The sequence below is a fragment of the Stenella coeruleoalba genome, assembly GCF_951394435.1.
Source record: "Stenella coeruleoalba genome assembly, chromosome: 15".
NCBI classification, from domain to species: domain Eukaryota; kingdom Metazoa; phylum Chordata; class Mammalia; order Artiodactyla; family Delphinidae; genus Stenella; species Stenella coeruleoalba.
The window spans coordinates 12384447-12407114 of NC_137161.1; the positions used below are offsets into that span (position 1 = coordinate 12384447).

General features: G+C 45.6%; 1 protein-coding gene across 1 annotated transcript in view; it reads right to left on the reverse strand.

The window, feature by feature from the left end:
• The window catches only part of ARFGEF2 (ARF guanine nucleotide exchange factor 2), a 99352-nt gene extending 79269 nt beyond the window's left edge, over positions 1 to 20083 (reverse strand). The window contains exons 1-3 of the mRNA XM_079944288.1: positions 19817 to 20083; positions 5412 to 5442; positions 4626 to 4749 (exon numbers count right to left, since the gene is read on the reverse strand). Of these exons, the coding sequence (XP_079800414.1) occupies positions 4626 to 4749; positions 5412 to 5442; positions 19817 to 19937 (276 nt within the window). The 5' untranslated portion in view covers positions 19938 to 20083. The remainder of the gene's footprint in view (positions 1 to 4625; positions 4750 to 5411; positions 5443 to 19816) is intronic.
• Between the last annotated feature and the right edge of the window lie 2585 nt (positions 20084 to 22668).

Sequence of the window (22668 nt, forward strand, 5' to 3'; positions counted from 1 at the left end):
CTGTACAAGTATAAATGATATATGATATAATTTCCAGCTACTACAGCTGAGTTGAAGAGTTGAAATGGAGACCATACGACCTACAAAGCCTAAATATTTAGCATGTGGTCCTCCACAGAAAAATGATATCATAAATGATATCACTTATGTTTAAAAAAAAAGAAAGAAAGAAAAAGAAAAAAAGAAAGAAAAGAAAAGAGAGAGAAAATTATACACCTAAATAGGCAACTGGGTTTGGGGTTAGCAGTCCAAGGGCCTTCAGCCTTAATCTGTAAAGTTCTAAAAGAAATTTCTAACAGAGAATATAGTCAGGTACAATTTATATTATTACAATAGATTTTAAAATGTGCATTAAAAAATCCAAAGTCTTTTAGAAATAAGAGATAAAGGATAATGCTTGTGGGCTTCCCTGGTGGCGCAGTGGTTAAGAATCTGCCTGCCAATGCAGGGGACACGGGTTCGAGCCCTGGTCCGGGAAGATCCCATATGCCGCGGAGCAACTAAGCCCGTGCACCACAACTACTGAGCCTGCGCTCTAGAGCCCACGAGCCACAACTACTGAAACCTGCACGGCTACAGCCCGTGCTCCGCAACAAGAGAAGCCACTGCAATGAGAAGCCCACGCACCGCAACAAAGAGTAGCCCCCGCTCACCGCAACTAGAGAAAGCCTGTGCACAGCAATGATGACCCAACACAGCCAAAAATAAATAAATTTATTAAAAAAAAAAAAAGATAATGCTTGTGGTATGAACCAGATGGCTCAGACCAGTGGTTTCCTACAGCCTTACGTAGAAAGAAAATATTAGAAGTCTGTTTCTATCTACTTTTTTGTCCTACCCTTTCAAAAGGTCTGTTTTTGTATTGTTTATAATGTACATAATTTAATAACAGTAGTACCTGTATATAGTCTTATAATTGAAGAAATACGAATATTCTGAGAGAATATTCTGAAAAATAATTTCTGTGGTTGGTATGTGCCCAGAAAAACTTGAAGATCACTCACTAGTTTAGGCAAGCCTGAACTAACCCTCCTTCCTCCAGTCCTGGCCTTGGGGGAGCGTGTGGCGACCAGGTGCTGGAGAAAAGGAATAAGGAGAATCTTTGTCACTTGGGAGAAGTGAGAAGGGAAGGCTCTGGGCTTCTCCCTGTGGGGGAGGGAATGCTGAGCCCTGTACTCACAGCAAACCAAACCCAGAAGCACCTTTGCTACCCCATCATCTCTCCATGCTCAAAAAGGGACTCCTTAAAATGCCCAGGGCACAGCCTCTGCAGCTGGCTTCAACCCTGCCAAAACCAACCTTTACTCCTAGACACTGGCCCTCCATTTCCAAGGCAGAAGTCACATCACCCACACTGGGAAAAGCCAGTCAAACAGGTTTGCAAGGACAAACCCCAAGAGGAAATGAATTTTTTCATTCAGTATTCCAGGGAGCACCCAGCCACTTTCTACTGTCATAAAAAGGACGATACATTTTGCATTTTGTATACTAACCAAAGAAATCTTAGTGTACCTATCAAATTACAGAGAACTTCCATTCTGAAAAAGAGAGTGAACCACATGCCAAAAGCCTCAAGACAGGTACTGCACTCAAGTCGCTGAAGTACAGCAGGACGTCGATGTTTCCATCAGAAACCATACTCACACATACACAGAGTTCCAGAAACAGACTACTTCCAGGAAAACACAGCATATTTTTAATTAAAGAGGCCAGACTACAGGGTAATAGTTAAGAGCAGAGGTCAGCAGCCTTTTTCTGTAGAGGACCACATGCTAAATATTTAGGCTGTGAAGTCACATGGTCTCTGTTCCAACTCTTCAACTCAGCTGTAGTAGCTGGAAAGCAGCCATATAGATAATACATCAACGAAAGGGCATGGCTGGTGTTATGGACTGAATGTTTCTGTTTCCGCAATTCCTATGTTGAAGTCCTAACCCTCAATATGATGGTATTAGGAGGTGGGGCCTTTGGGAGGTGATTAAGTTTACATGAGGCCATGAGGGTGGGGTCCTCATGATGGGATTAATGCCCTATAAGAAGAGACCAGACACCTAGCTTGCTCTGTCTGCCATGTGAGGACACAGTGAGAACTTGGCCATTTACAAATCAGGAAGACGGCTCACCAGGAACTTAATCAGCTGGTACTTTATCTTGGACCCCCCAGCCTCCAGAACTGTAGGAAATAAATCTCCCGTGTTTAAGCCACCCAGTCTGTGGTATTCTGCTATATCAGTCTGAACAGATTAAGGCAGCTATGTTCCAATAAAACTTTATTTACCAAAGCAGGCTGGAGGCCAGATTTGGCTCATGGCATAGTTTAAGGACCCCTGATTAAACACAGGCTTGGGGTAAACAAGTCCTAGACACCCACCCAATCCCATCACTGCCTGGCCAGGGGAACTTGGCAGGGCTGGTCATTTTATTCTCCAAGCCTCAGTTTCATTGATTCTAAAATGAGGATGAGAGCAGGAACCTCAGGTGGTTGTTGGGAAGATTAAACATGATGCTGGGGATAAAGCACTTAGCACAGGGCCCAGCACAGGCTGAGTGCTTAACACACTGGCATTGTTTAGGACACCAATCATGTTAACTATCAGCACCAGCTTCCAAACTAAACCTTAACATGAGGACAAAGCAGCTAATTATGCCAAATTTCCTCTGAAAATGTTCACGGCAACAAATATTTCAGGATAGAAGTAGGATCTGAGCCTGCCACTTTAAAATGCTTGGCTCATTACATGTTCCACATAGGACAATCTGTACAGAATTATACTGAATGAGAAAATGGCTTTTCATTTAGAAGAGCTGCTTCTGTGAAGAAACTCTCACCAATTTTCAAGTATAGATATATCAAACAAGAGAAATTAATAGAGTAAATATCAGACTAGAGATGCCAAAGATGTGGCATGCCCACCGCCACTTGGCGGTCCTGTTCCTCAGCAGACGCGACCAATCAATCATGGCACTTTCTCAAGAAACCCAGATGAGGTTCCAGGTATTTGTTCAACACAGCTTCCAAGCAATAAAATATAGAACCTATTCACTATTCCTGTTCTAGAAAGTACTGATAAATTGTGGCTCTCTCCACTGTATTTTTTAAAATTTATCAAGCTCTTTTCATTGCTGTAGGTTGCCCACTGGGGTTAAAAACAAATGTTTCTGAGGTAACCGGAAGCTTCATGAGTAGATCTTATGAAAAATACAAGAATGCTGGACTGGGAATTAAGAAGCCCAAGTTGCAGTCCTGTTTCTGTCCCTCACTATCTGCACGTCATTGGACAAGTCACCCTAATTTCTCCACTGCTGCTTTTTCACCAGTAAAAAGTGACTTATAACAAGGTTACTTATGGCCCTAAGTACAGTCGATCCTCATTATTCACAGGTTTGTACTTGTGACTGCCCGCTCACTAAAATTTGTAAGTCCCCAATCAATATTTGGGACGCTTTTGTGGTCACTTGCGGACACCTGCAGCGCAGTGAAAAATTTGAATCACTTGATGCACAAGTTCCTGGCTAAGGTCAAACAAGGAGACGCTCTGCCTTCTTGTTTCACCTCTCATACCGTAAACAGTGTCTTTCTTGTGATCTATTTATTGCCATGGTTTTCACATTTTTGTCCTTTCCGTTGGTGTTTTCGCCATTTAAAATGGCCCCCATGCACAGTGCTAAGTGTCCTTTTCGTTGGTGTTTTCGCCATTTAAAATGGCCCCCATGCACAGTGCTAAGTGCTGTCTAGTGCTGTCTCTGTAGGATGCGCCCTACAGAGAAATGACGTGTGATCAGCTTTGTTCAGGCATGTGTCATAGTGCTGTTGACTATAAGTTCAATGCTAACAAATCAACAATATATATTAAATAAGGTGTCTTTAAACAGAAACACACAAAGAATAAAGTTATGTACTGATCAGCTGATGAACACGTGACCAGAGAGGCTCACAGGAACCTAGCCCTGTATTCCCTCCAGGAACAATGCTTCAGGGTTTGCTAATTCCGTGTTCACAGCAACTTTATAGACCATCACCACAAATAATGAGAGTCGATGATATCTATTTCTCTACTTGGCATTATGAATATTAATGCCATCAATAAAGAAGTAGCATTAAATATCTTATGTACCCGCATATGTACCAAATATTCCAATCAATGCTAAAGGTTTCATTTAGGAAAACATACATAAGAGAGATCAACAAAATACTTCGAGAGAAACGAATTCTTTTTTAGGTAAAGGGGTCAGACCTCTCATTCTTCCCTCCCTCACAAGACCTCCATAAAGAATGAGCTGAAGGGCTTCCCTAGTGGTGCAGTGGTTGAGAGTCTGCCTGCCGATGCAGGGGACACGGGTTCGTGCCCCAGTCTGGGAAGATCCCACATGCCGTGGAGCGGCTGGGCCCGTGAGCCATGGCCGCTGAGCCTGCACGTCTGGAGCCTGTGCTCCGCGACGGGAGAGGCCACAACAGTGAGAGGCCCACGTACCGGAAAAAAAAAAAGAATGAGCTGAAATGCTCCTTTCTCCATCACCTCCGGAAGCATTCTGAGTAACAGGGGGTTACGGGCACAGCTCCTGTGCAAAGGACTACCTGTGGCTTGAGAGAACATCCTTTATACAACCAAGTTGAAACATGGTACCTGCAAGCAGTCGAGGGATGTGCTGACCACCCGTGGGGACTTGGACTGGCAAGCCAGCTCAAATGGAAGGAAATACTTGTCAGCTTCAATGAAGTTTGCCTTTGGTGGTGCGGTAGCACCAAGCCTAGGAAAAAAGCAGGAGAGGGCCGGAGAGGGGAAATGAAAAAAAAAAAAAAGAGCTTGCTTTTCCTACCCCCCACTCTAACTTCCCATCCCACTTGCAATCATTTAATTAAAAGTGCCTGCAAACTGCATCTGTGGGGCTAGACAATGAAAAGTTTAAACACATGCATTAGGAAAAAACACCAAGGGGCCACAGGCAGAGAACAAGGTCTCTGATGAGCAAGCTGTATCGACAGCGGCCTGGACTGAATCCTGGCACCTGCCACGTCAGAGCTGTATTTCTGAAATGGGACTCACTGGCTTCATTACTATGAAGATGAGGAGCAGCCCCTTAACAGAACAAGCTGCCCTCCTGCCTGAGGAAGCATGACATACAAGAGACAAGGGCTTTGCCTCTTCTGTCAAGAGAAGGTACAACAGCATTAACTTGACCTTCCTTATCCTTTCCTCCAAATATGCAGTTGTTGAGCCAGTAACCTGTTAACTCGGTATCAGTTCAAACACATACAAAGTCTTGCCACGTGCCCAGCGCTGTGCTAGGAGAGTGTGTGCCACCTGAGGATCAGAAATATGGGAAAACATGCAGAGAAAGGGGTTCCCACGGCCACCACCTACTACTCCCTTCATACTGCACTTCAGCAAGGAGAACATGCCCAGGCTTACCTTTGCTTTTCTATTTCTGCTTTAATTTCATCTGGTGGGAAAGAAAGAAAGGCATGTTAGGAGCATGCAATATGTATATTAAAAAAAACAAATATAACAAAATACTGAAAGCTATCTAAGTAGGGGGATGATGATCTTTTTCTCTTTCCCACATTTTCTGTAAGTATACATACTTTTTCTTTAGCACTTAAAAAAATTGTGGTAAATATGTGTAACACAAAATTTACCACATTAACTATTTTTAAGTGTACAGTTCGGTGGCATTAAGTACATTTATATTGTGCTAAGTCATATATAATTTTTATGAATTAAAGTTAATTTATAAACCTTTACCATGGAGGGTACAACAACTACATGGTTACGGTTATGGAATAGTGCCAACACTCAGAAGTCAGTCTCAAAGAGAGATCATCTTATTTCCAGGAGACCAAGATTTTGTGCCATTGAGACAAGAACATCCTATATCTAAACACGCCGGACTCCCCCACAGCCACTTAGTCGAATGCATTCCTACGTGTCAGGCTTGGCAGGCTCGCGGTATTATCAAAGCAGGCCAGTGAAACATGTCTACCTGAATGCCATGTATTCAGATAACCTCCAAAAGGCCAGCCTTCTTCACACAATCTCTTGAGAGCCAGTGGTTTGGATATGGCATTAGTTATCGTAGCAACCCCAGAACACAGTTCTGGAAGTGACAAGTTTCCTTTTCCTGGACAACTCTATTCTAGACTGACCTTTAGGAAGTGAAAACCGAGTAACTGGACTCACTAGAGGTGGCAATTTTAACCTTCAAGCCACTCTTTCAATGTCCTCTTACTACACACATAAGAAAACAGAAGAGGAACACCAGATGACTAATATCAAACATTTCGCTCATGGACCACAAGGCCTGTGACACACAGGTTCTGCTAAAGAGAGCTCTGTGGCATGGTTCCTGCTCCTCTGGGACAAGAATCCACTCAGGAAGTAGCTCTGGCCTCCTCTAGCTGAGGCCCCAGGCTGTGGGAGTGGCCCGGGAAATCCAGCCCAGGAGGCTGGTGGCCAAGCTTTCAGCTTGCAGAAATCAACATGCATAATGTCAAGACTCTGCTTGGTGGTAATATTGTCTGTCACCGTGTGACGTGTCAGAGGGGCACTGATGCCGGAACTCAAATGCAAGGGTTCCTTCCAGTCATGGTTACCTTATTAGAGTTAAGTTTAGCTGTTAAGTGTATCTGAAGCAATTAGGCATTTGTTAGAGTCTGTGCTGACCTCTGAGCTCTAAAATAGTCTGTTCTAGAATGCCACTGGTGTCAACCCACCAGTTGACAAATCAATCACCAGGATTGCTACTTACTCACTGAGGCACTAAGGGTAATCAAATCAAAGACCTATGGAGGCCAGGCAGGAAACCTCCTGGAGAGACACAGGTGGGTGTAAGACATCAGGGGCAGGGAGGACCCCCTCCCCACCCAACAGGGCATGGAGCGCAGCAGAGTCTCAGTCCCAGCCGATTGAGCCCAGAGATGCCCGTTGTTCTGATTTTTCCAGAAGTCAAAATCTGGATTTTAAGTGAAAACTCCAACTGTAATTGGAAGTAATTTCAACTGTTTAAAAAAGTTATGCTCAGGGACTTCCCTGGCAATCCAGTGGTTAAGACACCACACTTCCACTGCAGGGGGTGCTGGTTCCATTCCTGGCCAGGGAACTAAGATCCTGCAAGCCGCGAGGCATGGCCAAAAAAAAAAAAATTATGCTCAAATGAAACTTGTTTGCAGGCTGCCCTGAACTTACACCACCAGTTTGCAACCTTTGTCTTAAGGGAGAGGGAAGAATCAAGGAGAAAGAAATTCACTGGCAGCGGAAAACTAACTGCAGGGCGTAAAGGACTATGACCAGCACAAGGAAAACAAAACATCCCCGTTTTATACAAGCAAAACGTTGCCAAAGAATAAAGAGCAACTAAGGAGCCAGAGGACCAGGGTTCGAGGCCAAACTCTGCTATATCTTACAGATGAAGAGACAAGATCCAGAAAGGTTACAAGTCAGTGAGAGGTGGAGCTGCGACTTGAACCCAGAAAATTAGGCTCCCAAGCCTGTGTTCGTAACCTCTTGGGTAACTTGGCTCTCAAATAAGCATGTCGAATTACTCCGCAACCTATAAGTGCGAAACAATATAAACACTCGTTTTGCATCATTAATTCAAAGCGTGAACGCTGTGATGTTCGTACTGCTCTGTAGTACGAACATCCCTCATCCAGCCTCGGGGAGCCTATTTACAACCCAGGCTCTGGAATCCCCCCACCTCTTTTTCTGGCCTGATGGGACAGGACCACAGGAAGGTGCACCCTGGTTTTCCGATGGGAATGAACAAGGGCCAGTGTGACTTGAGCAGGGCAGGGCATAGCCCTCCACAGTGAGCAGTACCTACTGCAGAAGACCAAGAAACTGCGATCTTCACAAAACACGTGATCACAGATTTCCTTTAGTCTTCTTAATCTATACTTAAGTATTCCCACAAGTATGAGGAATTGTTGCACTCTCTAGAACATTCTTTGTTAAAGAAAAAAAATTTGAAAAATCCTCTCCACAAGGCCCAGTAGGGGTCCAGATAAGGAGAAGCCCCTGGAGGGCAGTGGAGGAGGGGCCTGAGCGGACCTATGTTTGGACAGATCCCTCTGGCTGCAGTTTTGAGTATAAAGAGGAGGGTGGACAGCACAGAAGCAGGGAAGCCAATCAAGAGGCTGCTGCTAATAACCCAGGCAAGCGTTAGTGGGGGCTGGGGCCAGGGCAGGGGCAGAGACGGATGAGCATGAGCCACAGGAAAGCTGGAAACGGCTTGAGGGTAGTAGTTCCATATAGTCTGACCCAACAGGTGGCTTCTAGATATATTTGGATAATACAATATTTTTTTCCATTGAAAAGAGGCAGGGGACTTCCCTGGCAGTCCAGTGGTTGAGACTCCGTGCTTCCACTGCGGGGGGCACAGGCTCGATCCCTGGTTAGGGAATTATGATCCCATATCCCACATGCTGCATGCAGCGTGGCCAAAAAAAAAAAAAAAAAAGAGGCAAGGAAAAAAAAAACAAACAGGGAAAAGGTGTGTGGCATGGGGTCCCACAGAACACTTGACATAGCCTGGTGTGGTGAAAGACAAGAAATGGGTTGGAAGTTCCGAAAGAAAATGGACATCTATTAGCTGAATGATGCCAGGTAGGTTATTAAACCTCCCTGAATCTTGATGTCTTACTCTAAAAAAAATGAGGATGATAAAAAGCAGCCCCATATGCTCCAGAGACTGTAACTAGGCAGTTGGGTGTAGGTAATTCTTTTAACAAACCCAAAGTATTGATGGCTAAGGCAGTGTCAGGCATACACAGGTGGTCAATAAATGTCCGTTCTGTTGCTCTTATCTTAAAACAGGAGTCAGTAATAGTATAAAATCTCTAGCGCCATCGGTGGAATGACGGAAAGCCAAGGGAAAGAAGAAAATCAGTGGAACACAAATCATCATAATAACTGCTGACATTCGCTAGGGGCAGGTGCCCATTTGGTCCTCCTTACAACTCAGGAAGACAAGAGACTCATCTCCTAACCATATACAGTGAGGAATCTGGACACAGAGAGGTGAAGTCACCTGCCCACAGTCACAGTAGGAAGTGCCACTACAGGATTCACACCCAGGCTGTCTGCTCCAGAGCCAAAGAGGAGGAGGATGGGTGAGGGAGGAGCAGTGGGCACACTTGCTCCAGTTTATTGCCCTGCCTTTTAACATGCACTGCTCTCCCAACAGCCAACTGGGCAATTAGCAGCAATAAATAAGCAGGCTGGAAAGGAGCCAGACCTGAGTCGGGTGGGGCAGCTGCACCTGAAAAGCCATGCTGTCTTCCTGGGAAATCCTTCCTGGCCATCGCTGTCAGTTAGGAACCTCGGGTCACACCTCCCCATTCATCAATGACTTTGGCACCAGCTCACATTCTCTGCTCCACTCCCAAGCTAAGTCCAACAATGACCACGACCAAGCTCAACAACGCCATCCCGGTCAACCCCCCAAAGCCCCACGACATCCCGTGGAACCTTCACCTCCCCTCACACATCTGATCTGCATACCCCTCTCTACTATGCAAACCAACACTACCCTCAGTTCCTCCTCCACCCCAAGTCAGCCTGGCGTGGCTGGCCATACTCTGAATCTTGTCCCTGTTTGGAACTGTGCTACTTCTAGCTGCTGCCTGTTCTCCGCCCACAACCTCCTTTCCTTCCAGATGACCCACTAACTGCTCCCAGTAGGACCCTTCTTTGGCCTGTCAGACCTGACAAGGCCAAGAACTTGTCAGCTTTCCCCTCTTTTCATTTTCCAGGATGGTCCCATTACAGGATTGTTATCTGAATGACAGCCAAACAATAGGCTTGACTCTCTCTGACTTTTAGTCTTAACTTCTGGCAAAATCCCAAACTTAGATTATATGACCCTCTCCTCTGACCTGTCTCCACCTAACGACTAGACCTCTGACTACAGGGCAAGTTGGTAGGTCTATAAAGGCCCTAATCACCAACCACAATGGAACCCTAAATACTGCCAGTTAAGCTCACCACCTCCAACTCTCCACAAAGACTACTGCACATTTCTCTACTCTCTTCAAATACCCCATCTCTCCCTCCTAGTCATCACCATTCATCTTTACTCACAACCGATGGAGCAGCCTATTTCATGCAGAAATTAGAAGCCAACACGAGGAGACTCCCTCAACTTCCTGTTGGCCAATCTACAAACTCACCTACTTCTGTACCCAGCCTGCACTCTCTCCTGCTAGAAAACAGTGTCAAGCCCCTCCAACTCTGCAGTCTCCCATCCCTACTGCCTCCTGAGGAACTACCTAGAATCTGATCACTTCTCATATGCTGGACCATCCCCATTACCCCAGACCAAGCCACCATCATCTCCCACCTAGACTAAGAGCCTCTTTCTTAAGTGGTCTCACAGCTTCAGCTCTCACCCTTCCTCCCGGCCCACATCTTTGTCTACACAGCAGCCAGAGGGATTCCCTTAAAATGTAAATCAGATTACATCTGCTCAAAATAGATTATCCATAACCATCATAACGTAAATCTGATTAACATCTGCTCCTTTGCACAAAATGCCACTGGCTTCTCATCTCACAGAGTAAAAACTCACAATCTTGAACTTGGCCTCCAAGCCTCTAAAACATCTGGCCCCCTGCTATCCCTCTGATCTCACCTCCTACCACCCCGCCCCCAGCTTACTTGTTGCCTGTCCTGTTCAGGGCCTTTGCACTTACTCTTCCTGCCACCTGGAATGCCCTCTCTCCCCCAGATATCCACAAGACTCACTCTTCCCTTCCTTCAGATGGCTGTTCAAATGTCACCTCTTCAGAGAGGCCTTCCCTCTCCACCTAAAACTGCCCTCCTTGTGATTCTGGACCACCTTACCTGCTTTATTTTTTCACTTTACACCGATTTTTCCTAGTTTTTCATCACAGTATTTATCACCCTTGACATACTTTGTATCAGTTCACTTATTCTCCATCTTCCCCAGTAGAATATAAACTCTGTGATAACAGAGACTTCTGTCTGTTTTGTTCACTGCTGAATCCCCATTATCTAGGAATTCCTAGACACAGAGCAGGCACTCAGTATTTGCTGAATGAATAAACTGTCCTTTCTCTTTCTTGCATTATTTAACCTCTCCCTTAACTGGCTCCCTTCCCAATGACATTTAAACAAGTTCAAGCCTCTTCTACCTTTAAACAAAGAAAAATATAAAACCCAAAACTCCCACGATCCACATCTCCATCCTCTCCTTCACACCCCAGGCAAAGCCCTGGAAAGAGCTGTGTCTGTTTCCTCACCTCCCATGCGTGCCCCAACCCATTCCAGTCTGGTTTTCACCTTCACTGCATCAGCAAAACAGCTCAAGCTAAGGTCACCCATGACCCGCATGTCTCTAAATCTGATGGGCAATTTTCCAGTTGCCATCTGACCTGACCTCCTTGCAGCATTTGACCTGACTGACCTCCCCCTCCTTGAAACTTTCTCGGAAATTTTCTCGACTTCCGGCTTCATAAGCACCCGTTTTCATCTGCCCTCTGCTTCTTGTCCCATCTCTTCTCCATTTCCTTGGTAGACTCAGCCTCCTCTGCCCAGCCAGGTAGGCCAGGGTTCCTCGGGCCCAGGCTCTCCTGCCTCTCCTTTTCTGTACACTCTCCCCCACAGGCCTTCGCAGCCTCAACTGCATCTTCAATTCCCACCTGGGCTCGGATGACCCCCAAATCTCGATTTCCGGTGCCGGCCTGCCTTATGAACACAAGGCTCGTACATCCATCCACTTCCTATTCCACCTGTCCAACTGGATGCTCAAAGGCAGGTGAAACTCAACACATCCAAGTCCCAACTCAGATCAAGCTCCTCCACCCACCTCTCCCTAGATGGTCTTCCCACCCCCATCTAAAAGAACTGCACCACTATCCATCCAGTTGCGTGAGTCAGAAACTTAAGAGTCAGCTTTACTGATCCACTTTCTCGTGTTCTTACCCAATCCATCACCAGGTTTTCTTAGTTTTACCTTCTAAACAAGTGGGGATACATTCACTTTACTCTGTTACTACTGTCACTACTTAAGTCCAGGCCACCAGCATCTCTCCCTTGGATGACGGTAACTGCCTTCTCACTGGTCCCTGGGCAGTCCCTCTGGTTTTCCTCGAAGATGTTCTGAACATAATGGCTAAAGTGATCTTTCCAAAATACAAACCTGTTTATCCCATCACCTTCTTCCCTGTTGAGAACTCTGCAGTGTTATCTCACTGCTTTTGGTCTAAAAATCAAACTCCTCAACATAACCTCCAAGGTCTTGCATGGTAGGACCCTGGACTACCTCTCCCACCTTATCCCCAAAACCTCTCCCCCTTCATTTGCCATGCTGCAACCACACAGTGGCCTCTTTTAGTTTCTTTTAAAAAAATTATTATTAAAGCTTTTTAAAAATTTTGAGGTAACTACAGATTCACAGGCTGTTGTATCTTTTAGTTTCCTTAACCGTCATATTCCTCTCTGACACAGGGCGTTTGCATATGCTGTTCCCCCTCCTGCTGCCATAATGCCTCTCACCCTAACCTATTTAATTTTTATTTATCATTCAGCTCTCAAGACTTCCTCAGGGAAGTTTTCCTTCATCCCTTTGTCCACTCCCCTTGTGGGACCAGGTTCCTCTCCTTCATAGGAGTTGTCAGGTTATTAATATGACTCAGAGGACATGATCATCTGAACAGTCCCCTTCTTCCCCATTAACTGCAAACATCATGAGAACAGGGTCTTTGTTTGTTTTGTTTTCCTTGCATCATGACACCTGGTATGACACCCAAGTAAATATCTTCTGAATGAATGTCACCCTGGTTTAGTCAGAAGGACTACATAGAGAACAAGTATGCACTGACTACTCCTTAGGACAGAGGGAAAATTTAAGAATTCTAGGTCCTAGCACAAGAAGGCTGTTCTCCCCACAAGTCTATAAAACCTAATGAAATACCTAATAAAAAAGCTAAAAGACTCATTTACAACCAAGACGGTAAACCCAAAGAAGCTTCTTATAGGAAGACTCCAGGAATGAATTCGCAAACAGTTAAGGATTTTCTAAGATAACCTTGCTGGAAAGAAAGTCAAGTATTTTCCAGGCAGGCCCCCTCAGCCTGGTGAAAAAGAACTCAATACAGTTCTGAGCTATTTATATAGGAGACTCCATGTACTTGCTGATTAAGCACACGTTTTCACAAGTTTGCTCTTTTCCATAAAGAATGGTCTCACTGTTTTCCCCAGCACTGCTTACGGTTTCCCCTGAGATTTACAAGTACAGGACAGAGCTCTAAATTTTTCCAACCACTTGCCTCACCAGTGTCGAAATGTCAGAGACCAGCAAAGATGTCCATAAACCAACCAATAAGGGAGGCAGGAAGAACAAGTATTCAGTTCCTTCTCCCTTAAATATGGTAACACCAATGCCTCTGAATTTTAGTAGGTCATTTGTTAGGTGCCAGATACGGTGTCAGTTATTTATTGCGTTAGTTCATATAACCTTTACAACAATCCTGTGACACAGGCATTATCACCTTTCTCATCCCAGGAAACCAAGGCTCCGAGAAGCTAAATGATTAGTCCAGGATCACAAGACCAATCAATAAGCAAAGTTTCAAACACAGCTCCCAATGAATTTTCTGCCAATCCAACAAATAAATGCTTTTCAATAATCAAAATTCAATTTTTAGTGCTGCTTCTAGACAGAGAACCTCCTCCTGCAGAATCACTATAAAGCTTTTCAACAAAAAGTAATGTCAGGGTCCCAAGTCCTATTATTTCTCAAAATTTTTATAATCTACAGCACATATAAACAAGATGTCTAATCAAAACACCCGACTTTGCTAACATTAAAGGTTTTATTTTGTGTTCCAATTGAAAGCCTTACTTTATGACAATTTAGGGATATTTTTGGTATTTTTCAAATTTTGCACTTACATTCCTCCTAATAATGAGAACAGTTATTTCAAACACATCAAAGTTAGAAGAACAACAACATCGTATGCAGGAAAAAGCCATTTACCATATATTATACGGACATGTGAATGCTGAATGTTTTTTGTATATTAACATGCAACTAAAATTTATGAATATACTCCCTTAATTGGCTTCATCCTAATGACATTTAAACAAGTTTGAGTCTTTTCTACCTTTAAAAAAAGAAAAAGAAAAAACCAAAGAACCCCCATGAGCCACATCTCCCTCCTCCCCTTCACAGCATAGCCAAACCTTGGGAAAGAGTTGCGTGCGCTCACGGTCTATTTCCTCACCTCCCACTCACACCTCAACCCACTCCAGACTGGTTTTCACCTTCAGCGTGCCACCAAAACAGCTCAAGCTAAGATCACCAATGACCCACATGTCTCTAAATCCCGTATATTAAACAGAGTAGCAAATCTAAAAGTGGATTTTATGATTTATATGTCAGCTACCCGTTGTAGTTGTTGCCCACCTGGATGTGCAGATGTAGGCAAGTTGCCCTCTGAGCTTTGGTTTCCCTTTGCCTGCCGTACCCAAAGACGGACATCAATCACACGTCACAACTCCAGAATGAATAGAAGAGTTTACTGCTGATGTAGAGAGAGGTCATAAATCAGCAAGATATAATACCTCAAATGAAACTCATGGGAAACCAGCTCTTTAACTTCATTTCTTTCTTCCTGTTAGTCCGTAAATTAAACCAAAGACATAAGCAGTAAAAAGCTGCAGAGAAAAAGCTGTGATCTTTTTGATTAGAGGCTTTCAAATACTACATCTCAAAATTCAACTACAAAAAATACGGTCTCTTTACTTATTGAATGCTCTACTTACTGAAACATCACCAAAAGTTCACTGCATAGAAACTTCACTGCCAATATAATGATTGTTTAAGACTCCAATGAGTATTTTATACAACATAAGAACTTTTGTATGGAGGAGCAATGGTAGTAATAGTTAAGATCTTGGGCTCTGGAGCCAGACTGCCAGTGTTCACAGCCTGGTTCCACTGCTTCTGGTTAAGTCACGTCAGCCAAGCTCTTAAGGCCTTTGATGAGGATAATAATAGTAAGAACTAAACTGCATGTGAAGCGTATGGCACGGTGCCTGAAACACAGAAGTGCTTAGTACATGGGTGATATCATATAGCTATTATATAACATGTGATTTAAAAAAGTCACTCACTCGGGCTTCCCTGGTGGCGCAGTGGTTAAGAATCCACCTGCTAATGCAGGGGACACGGGTTCGAGTGCTGGTCCAGGAAGATCCCACATGCTGCGGAGCAACTATGCCCGTGGGCCACAACTACTGAGCCTACGCTCTAAAGCCCACGAGCCACAACTACTGAAACCTGTACGCCTGGAGCCCGTGCTCCGCAACAAGAGAAGCCGCTGCAACGCAAAGCCCATGCACCGCAAGGAAGAGTAGCCCCCGCTCGCCACAACTAGAGAAAGCCCGCACACAGCAACGAAGACCCAATGCAGCCAAAGATAAATAAATAAAATAAATAAATTTATAAAAAAAAAAAGTCACTCACTCAATTGGGTGATAATGATGCGTCAGAGTTAGGATCGTCACTATATAATCGCCCCACTCTGGTGAGGGATGTTGGTAATGCGGAGACCATGCACGAGGGCGGGCAGGGAGGGGAATATGCGAAGTCTCTGCACCTCCCAGGCAATTTTGCTGTGAACCTAAAACTGCTCTAAAAATTAAAGTCACTCAATTTCATATGAAAAGCATAGGTATGTTTAATGACAACTGGCAATTACAGAGCACTCAGCCCCTACTTGGCACTTTGTGGGTATTAAATTATTAAATAAGATACCGAATCTCCTACCATATATGAAGACTACTGTGAAAACAATTCAGTTAAAGTTTTCGAGATTTCCAGATTTTTCCACACCATTCGAAACCACTCAGCTTATTTTCTCAAGTCTCTAAACTTGATAGAGTTTAAGGACAGAAATATAATTTAAAGAGACCATGTGAGAGAATGGCTCTTAAATAAAACCTCTGTGAAAGGGAGGTTTAAAAATGTAATTATGTACCCCAACTGGAGGGCTGAAAGGTTCAAGACTATTAATATATATAAAAACTTCATTAAGAAAGTAAAGAGCAACAATGTCCTTGGGGTGATGAATACTTTCACAGGCTCTTTTGATTTCTCAATAAAGGCTGGAAGGCCATGATCCTCTAATCGGGCAGACCCTACCTATGCATTTGGCATTTAGTGAAGATGAATCCCGGAGATTACTCCAAACCTATTCCATCCTGATCATCACTGTTTTCACAAGGAACAACCCTTGTCTTCTTTGAGCTTAGCAAGTTAACACTCTAATAAACACAGCCTTTCACTCGTGTAATTACATTCCTATTTATTGCATCTACAAACCAAATAGAGCAATAAGTCATTCTTGAACGAGGAACCAACCTAAGTTAACATCAAGCCAGGGTGCTTAGAGTGTCTTGTGGTTTCTCACAGCTTAAAATAATAAATAACAGAGCAAGCCTTTACAGAGCACCTACTACATGTCAAGTTTTTTGCACACGCCAACTATCTTTTTTTAAAAATAAATTTATTTGTTTTATTTATTTATTCATTGCTGTGCGCAAGCTTTCTGTAGTTGCAGCGAGCAGGGGCTACTCTTTATTGCGGTGAGCGGGCTTCTCATTGCGGTGGCTTCTCTTGTTGCGGAGCACAGGCTCTAGGCGCACGGGCTTCAGTAGCTGTGGCTCACGGGCTTAGTTGCTCTGCGGCATGTGGGATCTTCCCAGACCAGGGCTCGAACCCGTGTCCCCTGCATTGGCAGGCAGATTCTTAGCGACCGTGTCACCAGGGAAGCCCCCTAACTTTATCTTTATAATAACCCCATCAGGAAACTATAAGATCTGTCCAAGGTCACAAAGATAGCAAGTAGAAGGCAAGGGATCTGAACCCGGGCAGTCTTGAGTCCACAGAACACACTCCAAATCCCTACACCACACAGCCCCTGCATCCGTGATCCCCTCCCTCTAATATGCTACAACTGGTGGAAGGTCACAGAAGCTGTTTGCTGGAAGTGCTCCTATCGTTCAAACATTTCAACTTTGAGCAGTCACTTACAGCTCCTCTTATCAAAGTGAGTAATAATCTATACACGGCAATCTCTAAAATACTCGCCACATTGCAATGCTTCGTACACAGGCTTGTTTCAGCTACTTTTACTGGACACAAAACTGGGCCTTGAGATGCAGAGTGAAATATCACCAGATACTTTGCTATACGCTTTCTTCTGCAGTCATTTTTATTTAACAGCAATGACACACAAGCACTGTCTTAAAAAAAAAAAAAAGATGGCCAGTCTAACTCTTTACATAGGTTCCCTTGTAATAATTACTCAATTTGATGATGATGAGCCACCATGACAGTTTGCTATTCAATTAACCTGTGGTCACATTACTTCCTTTATCGGCTATTTCTTTTTCTTAAATAACATCATATGGGATATTTTATTTAACTCGTCTATATTGTTTGACAAGAAAAATATTTTTAACGGAGAATTTATATTTTCAGTATAGGCTATTTCTTACAATTCACTACCAAAACCCTGAATGTGCATTCCACAATTTGGGTTGGAAAAATCTGAATTTCTCAACAAGGCATGATCCAAAAATATATAAAAAGCTCTCAATGTTAAGGCCCTCTATGATCCATGTGACGATTTTATACGTACGTTCCAACAAAGTGATATACAATTTGCTGAAAATCTGATGTTAAGTGTTCTGAAGGGGGAATGAAAACTTCTCTGCCAAATAACTATTTTGAAACTTCTGCAACAATTCACTTAAAGTAACACTGAGAGGATAGAATGCAGGCAGATTTCCAAGCAGAGTTGTAAGTACCAGGCTTTTGCCTAACTACTGCTTTGTAGTGCTTATCCTGCATTCCTGATAAAACAATATCCAACAGTTAGCCTTGGTTTCCTGAATAAAAAAGCTTTACAAATCTAAGTCTCAGTAAATTCCTCTAATTGATCCTGAGTTTCACAGGACTAGTATGTTTCCAGATTTTCTCAGCAACAACCACCTTTGTATCAATAGTTCTTGATCCTTGAGGGAGTCTCAGATCCTTCTGAGAAGCTGATGAGAGGCACCGCCTTCTTCCCAGAGAAATAAATGCAAAGTTCACAAACCCATTCCTAGGCCCCAAGAGAAGACTCCCAGAGTACCCTGCACCAAATGAAAGGAGAAAGGTGATGGTAACCTCAAACTCTGTGACAGAAAAGCAAACTTTCCATTTACGTGGTCACTTGTTAGGGAAAACAGGTCTTTTTACAGATACCAAACCAAAGGCATTGGGGTGATGAATTAACTTGATGCCAACTCTGGTCAAATGTATTGATCCTCACGGCCTAGAACTCTCTTCTCCTGAAATTCCACGTGGTGAATACTTCCTGCCTTTCAGTACTCGGCTCAAATGTCACCTCCTCAAAAAGGATTACTTTCTTGACCACCCTATGGAAAGCAGTCCTCAGGCCCTTTTTATCACATCTACTTTTACAAAAAATTTTACAGAAGTAAGGTAATTATGAAAAAATTACTTTTAGGGCTCCCCTGGTGGCGCAGTGGTTAAGAATCCACCTGCCAATGAAGGGGACACGGGTTCGAGCCCTGGTCTGGGAAGATCCCACATGCCGCAGAGCAACTAAGCCCGTGTGTCACAACTACTGAGCCTGCGCTCTAGAGCCCGCCAGCCACAACTACTGAGCCCGCATGCCACAACTACTGAAGCCTGCAAGCCTAGAGCCCGTGCTCCACAACGAGAAGCCACCACAATGAGAAGCCTGCGCACCGCAACGAAGAGTAGCCCCCGCTCGCTGCAATTAGAGAAAGCCCGTGCGCAGAAAGGAAAACCCAACACAGCCAAAAATAAATAAACAAAATAAATAATTTTTTTAAAACTGCTTTTACTAAAGTACTTATTAGCATTCAAAAAAATGTCTCATTCATTTTAAAATTTACTTATCCTGCCTCCCCTATTAGAGTAGCTCTGTAAGGGCAAATACCTTGTCTGTCTCATTCCCCATTGTATCCTCAGTGCTTGCCACCCAGTGGGCATTTCATAAATATTTGTTGAGTGACAAACTAAAAGATAGGATGTTGATGATGGAATCAACTACCAAGGTTTTAACTAGAGATGAATCAGACTTCTCCCCTCTTTCAATCATCTGTGGGTCCATTCAGTCAGCATCTACTGCGTGTTAGGCCCTGTTGCAGATGCAGGGGATCCAGCGGTGAATAAAACAAACAAGTGTCTCTGCCCTCACAGACCCTCTATTTGAGTGGACCGCAAGGAAAGAGCAGATCTCTTTAACACTACAATACCTGAAGGTGCAGGATAACCCTCTACATTCCCTCCTGGAGGGAGTTATGGGCGATCCCCAAATGAAAGGAAAACATACACCAGTTGGGCACTTCCAAAGCAGGCCTCAGGAGTTTCCCTAAACCAGTTGGGCAGCTCTGCTCACATGGGGTAACTCCAACCAGCAGAACCCAGGTAAAGAAAAAACTCAGAGCAAGGGCTGCTGCTTCTGAAGGTGACGAGAGAAGGAACCAGGAAATAGGACGGCAAGGGGCCGTGGCAAGAGCCCTGGGCTGGGAGGCTGGAGAGCCAGCCCTGGCTGTCACCAACTTGCTAGGTGACCTTGGGCCAGTCCCAAGCTGGCAGGGCATCAGTTTCTCCCGCGGTATAATAAGGAGGGCGGGAGGGTGGGACTCGGGGTCGTGGGGAAGTGGCGCCCAGGAGGCCGGGCTGAGGCCCCGTGGGGTAACAGCAGGCGTGGGGAGGCCGGCGCGGGGCCGGGCCGGGGCGGCTCACCCACCGAGCGCCACCTGGCAGGCCCTGCGCAGCTGGGAGTGCTGGGGCCGCTTCACCTCCTTGTCGGCTAGGATCTTCTCCAGGGCCCGGGACACGAACATGCTCTTGGTCTGGCTCTCCTGCATGGCCCCGGCCCAGCGGGGGCTAAAAGCCCCGCGGGCGGATGGCGCTAACAGGCGGGCGAGCGAAGCTGAGGGCCCGGCGTCCACGCCGGCACCAGCCGCGTCCGTCCGCGCCGCCCAGTCAGGAAGCGACGCCGCGGCCCCACGGCGCCGCCATGTTGGAGCGCGTCACGTGACCACGTGACTGGAGGGGGCGCTACGGCGTCCGTCGACTCCGTGACCCTGGGGGGCGTGGCCTAGGCTTGGGGCGGGGCGGGGCCAGGTGGACGAGGAGGGGAGGGGCGAGGGTGGAGGAAGGAAGGGGCAAAGTTGGGAGGTGAGTAGAAGTGGGTGGAGGCAGGAGGGCATGTGAAGGACGGAAGAAAGGTGGTGGCAGGCAGGAGGGGTGGTGATGGGAGTGTGAGGAGAGAAGGTGAGGAGAAAGGCCATGAGGAACGTGAGATTGGGGATGACAGGGTCAGAGAAGAGATGAAGAAGGAGAGATAGAGGTGGAGGAGATCGGAGGAGAGGAAGAAAGGAAAGGGAACAAGAGGACTGGAAAAAAAGAGAGAGTGAGAGATGCTAAAGGAGTAAGAGGAGGAAAGAGAGGAGGTGAGGGAGAGAGAGAAGATGGAAAGAAAGTTGGTGAGTGAGAGAGAGGTGATTAGGGAGTCAGGGGAGGTGAGGAGAAAAGAGAGGAAGCTAGAGGATTGGAGGGGGGGCGGGCGTGAGAGGAGGGGAGGCGGGAAGGTAAGAGGAGAAGTGAGGGGAAAGGGAGGGGGAGATAGGGAGAGAGCAGGGAGGAAGAGGAGAGTTGGGGAGCAGAGCAGAGGAGAGGGGGAACAAAGAGGAGGAGAGGGAGGGAAAGAAAGGGAAGGGGGGAATTAGGAGGAGAGGGAGGCAGAATGGAAAAAGAAATGGTGCGGGAGGGAGGTGAAGGGGGAGGAGGCGAGAAAGGCAAGGAAACAGGCTGGGAGAGGGAGAGAGCAAAGGAGGGGGGCGTGGAGGGTGGAGGGAAAGGGCGGGGGAGAGAGGGATGGTAAGGAGGTGTATTCATGCACACTCTCCAGAAATGGGATTTCACCACCCCTGTGGCAAGACACACACCTTCCACACAACTCTCCTGTCCCTGGAGTAGACCCGACTCCTGGCATCCAGTCCAGTGAACTTCTGTGTGTCCAGTGCCACATCTGTGCGTGGTGCTGCCAGAAAGGACCATCCCGAGTGCACCTCCCTCTGGAGTGTATCCATCTATTTTCATAAACCCGTGGTTCCTCCCAGTGCAGTGTGCGAGGTGGGGACACTTGGGGGCATCAGACAGGGGGAAGAAACAGAGATGGCCAGTGTCACACAGCCTGCCAATGAGGGTAAGGAGACAGATTCTGGCCCACTCTGTGCTGTCCACTGGAGCCCTTCCTTTCACACTGCCCACCTCCCCCAAGGGAGCCATGGTGCTGCTGGGTGTGCAAGGGCAGTGTCTTTTTGGAATCTCTGGAAACTTCTGACACAGACATGCTCAGATGCTCAGGTCTCAGCTCAAACATCTCAGGGAGGCCCTCCCTGATCACTGTGTTTAAAGTAGCCCCTCTCTCCCTACAGCACTTTCTGACCTTTTTCACTTGTTGACTTGTTTGTCATCTGACTAGGGTTTAGGCCACAGAGAAGCAGGCTGCATCCCCAGGGCCTCTTCTGGAGCTAGGTAGAAGGTTTCATGGCCATAAATTCCATTGCTGTCTGGAGACTCCAGCTAAGAAGTGAAGTCTGCATAGGATGGATAAACAGCAAGGTCCTACCATATAGTACAAGGAACTATATTCAATAACCTGTGATAAACCAAAATGGAAAGAATATGAAAAAGAATATATATATATATATAACTGAATCATTTTGCTGTACAGCAGAAATTAACACAACATTGTAAATCAACTGTACTTCAATGAATAAATGTTATCTCAAAAGAAAAAAGAAAGAAAGAAGTGAAGTCTGTTTCTCTACCCTCTTGTGACTTGCCTTGACCAATAAATGTGGTGGGAGTGAGGCTGTGCTCTTCCAGAACCCAGGCATCATGAGGTCTTCAGAGGTGCAGGAGCATCTGGAAGAAAGAGCCCATGGAGAGAGAGGCCCGTTATCCCAGCACGCCTGGCTGAGCCCAGCCCCCAGCTGACCCACCAGCTGAATTCAACAGCTTGAGAAACCCTGGTGAGACCAGTAGAGGAACTGCCCAGCTAACCCACAGATTCGTGGAAAACAACAAATGATTGTTATTTTAAGCCACTACATTTGGGGGTAGCTTGTTACACAGCAATACATACATCACTGAGACACTCCTCAGTCCTCACGTGTTGAATGAATTAGTGAGTGAATGAATGAACGTGTGAAACGCAGAAGAAAGCAGTGCAGTCCACTGACTAACAGGTGTTTTGAGCCATCCCCCCATGACAAGGTCAAGCCATGTCATTCTCCTGCTGAAAACCCTACAGTGACTCCCCATCACTCTCCATTGTCCTTGGAATTGAGTCTAAGTATCTCACTGTGGCCGACTTCTCTGGCTTCATCTCTCTCCCCCTTTCCTCCTCGTCAGGACTCTCAGGCCATTCTGGATTCCTTTTTGTTCCCATCAAGGGCTTGACTTATGTACCTCGGTTATGCTCCATCATTGCTTCTCCTTGAGGGCAGTACCACCCCCAGGGACATTTTTAAAATTTTGTGGAGGAAATATTTTTATTGTCATGACGGGGGGAGCAGGAATGCTTGT